Below are 10,275 nucleotides of genomic sequence, written 5' to 3'. Positions count from 1 at the left end.
TTGAACCGATTCGGTGTTTGGCCCACCTGCCTGCCCGGGCTCTTGGTTGTCCTTTATTCCCTGTTTTTCCCTCCTTAGCAGCTGAGGTTGAAAAACCAGGAAACAAGAGGATTTTCAAACGCTGCGCACCCGGGCGCGGCGCTTGTCAGCTGTCCAGGCAGCACAGCTGATGATTTCTTGCAAATGTTGCACACACGCATGTATGATTGTCCGCAGTTTGGAGAACTGGCAAATCACTCCATTGGCTGGCCCCTCCCCTTCCCCGCCCACTCATTCCTTACCTGGCATGCGAGCCATCCAACTTGCCTGGTTTGGTAAGTTGCTATTTTTCCTTTTTTTCTTTCCCGACCATCAGCTGTTCTGCTCTGCCAGGAGATTTAGATTAGCTAGAAAGCAGGAAATCCTTGCGTTTCTTGCTTTCTAGCCAATCTAAAAGCAGAGCCGAACCTTCCTTAGGACTGAAGCTTCTACTTTTCAGTGCAGACTCAGGTAGCCGATTGCAGATAGAAAGATCTCTAAGTGAATCTGTAATTCTGTGAGCAACTCAATCTGCTTGCCTGCTTTGCCTGCTTTTGGGTAAAAGTTGCTCTTTTTTTTAAATAAAAAAATCAATGTTTACCTAAATATTTATAATATTTACATACAAGCCATGCCCACACAGTCACATGACCACCAAGCCACATCCACAAATTAGGCCACGCCCACAGAACTGGTTGTTAAGAAATTTGAATCCCACCCCTGAGAATAAATAGCCCAGTAGCAGATTACTTATCAAGAGGGCACACACATGTCGGTGGTACAATACAACCCCAAAACAGACGGTGGCCATGTGTGTTTCTGTCATTAGATCGACTCCTGACAATGATTGGAGTTTGACTGGAGGTTGGGTAGGAAACTGGAGGATCCAGAAAAAAAAGATAAACTTTCATTATTGGACAAAACTGAAGTAATGTGGGTTTGTGAATCCTTTGGGAAACAAATTGCTAATTTAAGCCATCCTGATCCCCTCCGCTACTGGTAGTCCTCATTTAGCGACCGATTAAAATGACAATGGAGCTAAAAAAGTGACCTACAACTGTTTTTCACACTTAAAAGACCACTGCAGCATCCCTCACATGATCCAAATTCAGATGCTTGGCAACTGACTCATATTTGTGACGGTTGCAGTGCCCTGGGGTGCTAGGGTCACCTTTTGCGGCCTTGTGACAAGCAAACCCAACGGGGAAGCCAACATCACGGAACAAAACTGCAGTAATTCACTTAACAGCTGTGGCATGAAAGGTCATCAAATGGGGGCAAGAAGACTCACTTAACAAGTGGCTTGTTTAGCAATGGAAATTTAGAGCCTCCATTCTGGTCAAGGACTACTTTATACAGAGTAGCATCTTTTAGCAAAAAAAAAAAGAAAAAAAAGAAAAATCACTTGCACGACTTTGGAATTTGTGAGTGAGTTGGCAGCTATATAAATTTTCTAAATAAATAAAAGTAAATAAATATATTTATCTTTGGATTCAGGGAAAACTCCCTGAAAACCCCCCTAAAAAAAATAAATCTTCGGATGAACTTCGTCTTTGAAAAAGTTGCCCAGATAAATAGCTGCTGTGCTTTGCTCCTCTTTTTTCCCCCCCAAACATGGCCAAGATTTTTGGAAAGCCCCCACTGGCAGCTCCAAAGCCTTTGATGCCCCTTGAAAGGAAATGGGCTTTAGCCAGAAGAGCCCCTGGGGATCCTCATGCAACCAGCTCCGGTTGGCCCACTTGCCCAGACTGGGAGCAGCAGCTGAATCTTGGGGAAGACTCCCGAAAGGAGAGAAGGGTGTGTGTGTGTGCAGCGGGGAGAGAACGGCTGAGAGATGAAAGCGAAGAGGAGATCAATGGACGGAAGTCAGAGGCAGCCGGCTTAGTCAGGGAGGAGAATTAGAGAGCTCGGGAGGCGGCAGAGGGAGGAGAGCAGATGGCAGGCTACGTCTAGAGGGGAGAAGAGAGAAAAGGGGTCTCCATTTGGAGCAGGCAACCTTGGCAACATTAAGACTTGTGGACTTCAAGTCCCAGAATTCCACCGCCAGCAAGTCAGAGGTGGTATTCAGCAGGTTCTGACCCGTTATGGAGAAGCGGTAGTGGAAATTTTGAGTAGTTTGGAGAACCGGCAAATACCACCTCTGATTGAACCCCGCCCCCATCTATTCTCCGCCTCCAGAGTCCCAGCTGATTGGCTGGGTCTTCTTTGGTTGCCCTACACAGGAGAACGGAGCTGGAAAGCAGGTTAGTGGGGTGGGGAGGGGATGGGGATTTTGCAGTATCCTTCCCCTGCCACACCCACCAAGCCACACCACGCCCACCAAGCCACGCGCACAGAACCGGTAGTAAAAAAAATAAATTTGAATCCCACCACGGCGAGCAAGTCAGTCCGTCCATCCATCCTTCCATCCCAGCGTTACCCAACCTTGGCAACTCTTAAGAAATGTGGATCTCAGTTCCTAGAATTCCCTAGCCAGTAAGACCATCCCGCCCCCTATTGCATACAATAGGTTTGAGAACAGCGGCCTTTGCTTAATGGCCATCGTGTCTGCTTAATAATTGCCACCAAATATATATATATATATATATATATGGTAATGTGGTAAAAATGTGGTAAAATCGAGTCAGGGAAATGGATGCCTCAACTTATGACCATCATGACCAAGGATATAAATTCCAGACTCCATTACCGCCATAAGTCGATGGCTACCTGTACTTGTAATTTATCCACAGAGAATTTGCTTCCGTGTTAAGACTCATGCTCTGTAAAGAAAGCAACATTTTTCAAAATCAGATCTAAAGTTCAGAAATGAATAAAGCCTTGACTGGATCATTTTATAGCGCTATTCCAGTTGTTTGCCTTGGAGGATGTTTGAAGGATTGACATGTGTCCGTCCAACGGCACCCTCCCGGAAGGATTGTCCAAACAGCCTCTCCATTCACGTTCGAATGTGTGGCCAACTTGGTGCAGGCAGGTCCCAACAGTGTGATGAATCTCTGGGAACTCATCAAGCCATGTTGACCAACATAGATGGATTTCAAAACCAAGCTGTGAATTCACATAAACGTGCTAAAGCTGTTTACTTGAGTTCAAACTTTGGTTTGCTTTTCTAACAGTGAGAACAATTAATCAGTGGAAAGGCTTGCCTTCAGACGTTTATGGGTGCTCCATCACTGGAGGCTTTTAAGAATAGACTGGACAGCCACTTCTCTGAAACTTGAGCAGAGGGTTGGACTAGAAGACCTCCAAGGTCCCTTCCAGTTCTGTTATTCTGCTCTGTTTTGGTTCATGAAAGACCTAGAACCACAAATCAACACTTCTGCATCATGCTAAAACCTAATGAGAGCCAATACTGGCCAAACTTAGTATGGCTATACATGCTGGGCATTTCCCTAACCTTTGCAAAGGACTCGAATTGATAAAGGAGAATATGTGTAGCTCAGGGAGCTTGCTTGTTTTCCTGCAAACATTTCATTACCCGAACTAGATAATATCATCAGTGCTAGTAAGGAGTGGGGTTTGCTGTCAGTTTATATTCTATTACCTGAGGATGGTCTTAGAAATTCTTTGGTTGGACTGCTTACTGCTGGCTTGTTTGGCAGTTCCTTGACTGGGATATTGTTTACTTGATTGTTAGTCTGGAATTAATCTTGGAGTCAATCTATGTTCATCTGATTGCTGGCGGGGAGATATTTTGGACTTTTTATTCCCTTTTCAGCTTGTTGATTGTCTCTTCTGCATAGTATGTATATCTTGTTTATGTTTATGTGTCTATTAATTTGTCAGCGTTCCAGGCTTCTAGAAATTCCCTAGCATTTAGGCTGTTGGGTTTGCGCTCCGAGTGTGGCAATTCGCTTGCAAAGGTTTCATCACCATTCGAGGAGACCTTGTCGGTGCGTTTTGAGTTGTGCTTGTCTGACAGAACACAGGTCTTTAAATACCTTTTTATAACGTGCAAATTAGTGTTGTTTCTCTGGATGATGAAATGTTTGCAAGCTCGGAGCTCAGACCAACAGCCTAACTACCAACCCGAGCTACTAATATTCAAATACATTTCCTAACATTTGGGTGATTTGGCTTGGAGTTGAATCAACGTTGCTTAGGTAGGTCATATGTCACAGGAAGGCCCTGTTGGATGGAAGGGTATATCTGCACTAATGATATTACCTAGCTTGGTAATGAAACGTCTACAAGAAAACCACCAAGCTCAAAAAGTACCAAGCACCGCCCGAGGGTATATATCTTACAAGCATATCTCCCTGGGCTAGCAATAGCACTTAGACTTATATACTGCTTTACAGTGCTTGACAGCCCTCTCTAAGCGGTTTACAGAGTCAGCCTATTTGCCCCCAACCATCTGGGATCCTCGTTTTACCCACCTCAGAAGGATGGAAGGCTGTGTCAACCTTGAGCCTGGTGAGATTCAAACTGCCAAATTGCAGGCAGCCTGCAGTACTGCACTCTAACCACTGCGCCACCGCGCATCCAGGACCTTTCCTAGGGGTCAATTTTCATAAGCCCCCCTCCAGCCAGCATGGTCTTGGCTGTTGCAACCTCTCACGAGGCTCTTGGAAGCTCCGAGAGCTGCAATTTCCCTCAGAAGCTTCTCAGACCTCCAACCCCATCTTTAAGCCCTTGGGGGGTGGTAGTGGTGGCTTCTGGCCATTGTTTAAGCCCCATCCCTGGGCTTACGACAAAGGGAAGCAGCTGGACGTGGAGAAGCTGTGATCAAAGGGACAGTTCTGGAAGAGCCGTCTATGCGCTGGCCACACGTGTTTTTGGGACGAGCCGCCCGTTTCCAAAGGGCCTTCTTTATGAAAGAGGAGAAGGACAAGAACAGACAAGCTGACGGAAATGGTTTGTATTTGTCTCCATGCAGGAGGCAATGCAGGAATGTGTAGCTGGCCGCCCAGAGGCATCTTTCGTCCTTGATCGGAAGGAAAGGATTCCTCTCCTCTATAGATCCCTTACCTGGGCTTGGCTGCAAGGAAGCCAGCTGCTCCCCAACCCTCTCCAGTCCCCTCTCCAGGGACATACCATCTGCAAGACTAGGCACTGGCTTTTTCTCAGACAGTCTGGGCCCCGAATGAAGGTCAGGAAGGAATCAGGACACGGGGAGATAAAGTTTCAAAGCTGGATGAGGCCCAGAGAAAGACGACATGGAAGGAATCCTCCACGAGACTCCAGCAAAGAGACAAGATTATGCGCAGCCTTAATTGGCTAATTAGTGGAAAATTAAAAACAGGGCTGCATCTGGATGCCACACAGCACACACAAACTCCATCTTTTTGAATTGGGAATTACAGCACGATGCTCCTTTTGTCATCTGTTCAAATCCAGCAAACTCCCGGTCCGATATACATCCCTCTGCCATTTCATGCACCTAAGCTAGTTGTGTGTAGGATCTTCTCTGGTTAAGAGCAGAGCTGAGGAACCATTGTAGCCCTTTGATGACTTGTGGACTTCAATTCCCAGGAGTTCACAAGTCATCAAAGGGCCACAGTTCCCTCAACCTGGGTTAGAGGAAGCCAGCCTCTTTTATGCCAGGAAGAAAAACAAAACAAAAAAACATCTGCAGAGCGTCAGGTGAATGAAACACAGGATGATGGATGATAGCAGTGACAGATCTGCTTTGTTCCACAAAGAGCGTGCACCAATTGCTTTGCAAGCCTGCTACTCTTCCTCCCTATTAAGCTAGAAGGTAGAAGAAACCAGGGAAAAGTCAAGGCAGAAAACAGGGAAAATGGCAGATGGGCTTAAAAATGCTACTTTTTTTTTTTTTTTTTAAAGCTAGGGACTGGGCCAGCTTCAAGGAATGGCTCCCCCAACTTCAAGGAAGTTGTGAAATGGGGGGGGGGGAATGGGGGAGAGGGGAGAATGTCCTTACACAAAGAATGGAAAACGAGGAGCAGGAGGTTCAGTTCCTTCTCATTTTTTTTGCCATTCTTTCTCTCTGGAAGGCATGGAAATTCACACATACAAAAAAGAGGAATCTGCATCCTCGTTTCCACTTTCTCTGAATGCAGAAACCCTCAAGTGGAAGGATAGGATGGATTCCCAAAACTGGAAGAGAAGCCGGCTAGATTGAATGCCTATTGGGTATTTTCCCTCACACACACCTTGATTCCATCTGTAGGAATGTGGCATGAGTCTGAAACACTTTTGGGATCTAACGAAGTGGTCTCATGCTTTCATAATTTGGGTCAAAAGAATCCCAAATTAAAGACTTTCTGGCTACAGTCTCTCCTGTTCTTCAGCACACATCCCACCCTCTTAATTTTGCTTGTTGTAATCCAGAGTAAATGAGTCCATCCATCCAAATCTGTCACGCAAGAGATATGCAAAACATCTAGATTCAAATAGTTTAGACTTGGAAACATCCGCTTTTGTTCGAGAAACTACATTTCCACATTCTACCATGTTTTTCCCGAAAATAAGACCCTGTCTTATATTTTTTTGCCACCAAAAAAGGAACCAGGCCTTATTTTCAGGGGATGTCATCCACTGAATAACCTCACTTGCGTGCGTCGCTCCCGGCCTCCTTTTCGCTATCAGAGGCGGAATTTAGGAATTTTTTCTTCTGCGGCTGGCAAGGCTTTCCTGAAGGCCTCTGCAGCGATAATAGAGCTCTGGATCGATCCAGAGCTTTGTTATCACCTACAGAGTCCTTCAGGAAAGCCTTGCCTGCCTTGCTGGCTGCAGAAGAAATGGGCGTGAATTCTGGCTACAACTGTCCAAAGGTAAGTTGGAGGGCAGCTCGACTCCCATCCCCACCCTAGCATAATTTTTATCCAGGCACTCTGGAGTGGGTGGATAAATTAGGCCTTAATTAGGGCTTATTTTTTTTGGGGGGGGTAGGGCTTATATTGGGCGTATGTGTAAAAATCAAATGAGGACTTACTTTCAGGGTAGGTCATATTTTCAGGGAAACTGTCTACTTTCAAAATGAGTCGTCTAGACTCAAAATGGAACATTTCAAAGTCTAAATGGCCCCTATTTAAGGTTTTTGCACATCCCTGGACCCCAACACCCAGTGTAAGGTCATAGATCAGGGGTGGGGAATAATGGACCTTTTATGACTTGTGAACTTCTATGCTAGCTCAGGAATTCTGGGAGTTGAAGTCCACAAGTCATAAAGGGTCTATCATTCCCCACCTTTGCCATAGAGGAATGAGGAGCAAACTCAAAGTTCTGGGGCAAGTGGACAAGATTAAAACACACTGACACAGAGAATATGTAAAATATTTTCCTGGTGCCTTGTTATTTATAACTTGGGAGATGGAAAGAAAAGATTACACTCCACTCTTCTGAAAGATAATAATAATAATAAGGGAAAAAAAGGCAACTGTACAAAGGCAAAAGGACAGGATTTGACAAGGTACTTGCAGAGCAGAGGGAAAGCGAAAGACAACATATTCCAAAGAAACTTCATTAAAATTATTATTGCCTTTATTCTGCCATGGCGCACAGTCCAGATGGCCAGTATACGCACTCTTACACATGCAAGCTTGCCAGCTTCACAAGGCAGCCTCGTTTACCCTATGGCTCAGGCCTGCAGAGGCTTTTGGAAAAGAAAAAGCAAAAGCAAAACAACAACAACAACAAAAAATCAAAAAAGAACAAAAAATCCCACCAAAAACCAAAAGAAAAAAAAGAAAAAAAAAAGAGGAAGTGTTCCAGTCTTTTTTTTGGCAGCAATCACAGCGTGTGTCAAGAAAACGAGATAGGGAGGTAGGCCTGGGATGCACTTTCCCTCCCGCCCCTTCTTCTCCACGCAGCCTTTCCTCCTTATAATCCCGCTGGGCCGGCAAGCTGGCTGTCCATCTGTGTGATCTTTGTGCAAACTCGTGCTGGCAAGCCCTGGGATGGGAAGGCCCGGAACGCCAAAGGGAGAGAGAGCGCAAAATTGTTCCATGTCCTGTCCTGAAGCCACCACCGACTTCACCGTTCCGGTGTGCCGGGGCCAAAGAAGCAGCCGGCTCTTTAACCCCCCCGGCAGAAAAGGCGTCTTGCCGTCGGTTCCGAGTGGCCCCGGGTGGCCCACGATTGTCAAGGCCATGGAGAGGGGGGAAAAAAATGTCCAGCCAGTTAGTTCCATGGTCCTAATGTGGTGCGACTCTCAGAGACGACTTCGCTCGTTCAGCTCGGGGCAACGGTTCCTCTTGGCCGGGATGGAGGAGAAAAGGCCACATTTCTGGTGGGTAAGGAGGATGCCACGGAAGGCCGCGTGAGGCCTCTGAACCAGGAAAGCTCACGGAAGCTGAAAGTCCTCCGTGGCACCGCTGGAGGCAGATGTAAGGGGAATGGGCAGTTTGTGTGAACAAAAGGGACGATGTGCAGAGAGGCTGTTGATGGTTCCTTCCCCGGTAAACCTGTCTTCAATATGAAGACGCTGAATTGTTGGCGCACCACTTCAAGAACGCCGCAGCAAAAACGAGGAAGGCGACTTCTTGCAGATCCGGGAGTGTCTTTAAATCTAGCTAGGGTCATCATCCTAGTCCATTCCGCCATAGGTCTGTTGGCAAACTGAGAAGCTCCCTGCCCCGATAACGGGGTAGTTGGGGGAGGATGAAGAAACCCCCCCCTTTCCTCAAACTCAGGAAGCTGGGCAGCACCGCCAACTAGAATCCTAGGGAAGTGACCCTCAGGGGAGCGGGATCCGTTCCAAAGGCAGAAGTCCTCCGTGGTCAAACCTGGACTGGCAGAGTCTGGTTCATTTGTAACCTCATGTCCTGTATGCTGCTCAAGATCTTCTTTTGATGTCCTGCCAGCGTCACCCCTATCCTCAGCAGGTCCCTAAAAAGACAACAAGGGGGAAATGAGTCAGCAGGGCAGAAGACAAAATATTTCCAGTGGTGGAACTCTTGGACCACCGGAGATACCAAGTGGACATTTGGTTTCTCCACTAGAAGGAAGTTCTTGAGATGTTTGGTGTTCCAAGCTCACCTCCCCACTATACCTTAAGCCCTTTGCTGGATTCGTATAATGATACACAACCAGAGATAAAACTGAAGGGGTTGAATCTGCACTGCCAAGCCAGCCAGATTACATAATCAAGATTGAATATTTGAGGAAATGCACTCTTTACGTAAGCCAATTAAACCAGTACAGCCACTATACGATCTTCAGCCCTTTGTCTTCTGTCTGAAAGCAATACAGGTAATCCTCAACTTATGACTGACTTGCTTTTACCAGCTTTTTAAAATTGTGGTTGTTATGTGAACATGGCCGTTGGCAAGCGAACCTGTTCTTTCCCGTGGACTGGGTTTCTGAGGGAAACTGGAAGCACACACCAGTTTCTGGTAAAAATGGGGGTCGTGTGACTACAAGTCATTGCACATAAATGCAGGTTGGTTGAGGAGTACCCAAAACATAGTCCTGTGTGTGTGTGTGTGTGTGTGTGTGTGTGTGCATGGGCCACTGGAACTTTGGAACTGAATTGTGAGTCGTTTTTGAGGGATCTGTCGTAACTTCAAATGGTCACTAAGCAATGGTTGAAAGTTGAGGGCTGACTGTATATAATGGTATGCTTATGACAATTGAGCCCAAAATTTATGTTGCTTAGGTGAGACAGTTGTTAAATGAGTTTTGCCCCATTTTACGGCCTTTCCTACCACAGTTGTTAAGTGAATCACAATACAGTAGCGAAGTTAGTAACACGGTTGTTAAGTGAATCTAGCTTCCCCATTTAATTTTCTTGTCAGGTCGCAAAAGGAACATTTGAAAAAGGAATTTTCTTGTCAGGTCACATGACCCCAGGACACTGCAATTGTCATAAGTATGAGTCAGTTGCCAAGCGGCTGAATTTTGATCACATGACCAGGGGGATGCTGCAGTTGTCATTAAGTGTGAAAAACGGTCGTAAGTTGCTTTTTTCAGCGCTGTTTAACTTTGAACGGCCACTAAATGAATGATTGTAAGTTGAGGACTACCTATATAGAGAGAATATACCCTTTCACCGATCTGGCAAAAACTATTTAAAGATTGCTAACCTGCAAAGCATTCTGTCCTTTAGAAATAGCCCACCAGTGAAAAAAGAACAACAACAACAACAACAGCAACAATAATTAGTCCACCAAAGGGCTATCTGAGATTACAAGGGATGTACTAAACTTTTCATGTCATAAATGGCTGACTGAATTTACACTCCATGTCTGCCAATTTCTCTTTCTTCTTTCTTTCTTTCTTTCTTTCTTTCTTTCTTTCTTTCTTTCTTTCTTTCTTTCTTTCTTTCTTTCTTTCTTTCTTTCTTTCTTT

At 45.7% G+C, this 10,275-nt stretch overlaps 1 protein-coding gene across 2 annotated transcripts in view; it reads right to left on the bottom strand.

Annotated features, from left to right (window-relative positions):
* Positions 1-7,449: 7,449 nt before the first annotated feature.
* EPHB3 (EPH receptor B3) overlaps positions 7,450-10,275 on the bottom strand; it is a 138,278-nt gene continuing 135,452 nt past the window's right edge. For both annotated transcript variants that reach the window (XM_026689819.2, XM_087965414.1), the window contains exon 16: positions 7,450-8,814. In XM_026689819.2, coding sequence (XP_026545604.2) covers positions 8,706-8,814 — 109 coding nt within the window. In that variant the 3' untranslated portion in view covers positions 7,450-8,705. The remainder of the gene's footprint in view (positions 8,815-10,275) is intronic.

This window comes from Notechis scutatus, chromosome 4, assembly GCF_049901735.1.
Source record: "Notechis scutatus isolate UNSWTSFEM ecotype Mainland chromosome 4, rNotScu1.2, whole genome shotgun sequence".
Lineage (NCBI taxonomy): Eukaryota > Metazoa > Chordata > Lepidosauria > Squamata > Elapidae > Notechis > Notechis scutatus.
This window is presented reverse-complemented; position numbering and strand designations above follow the sequence as displayed.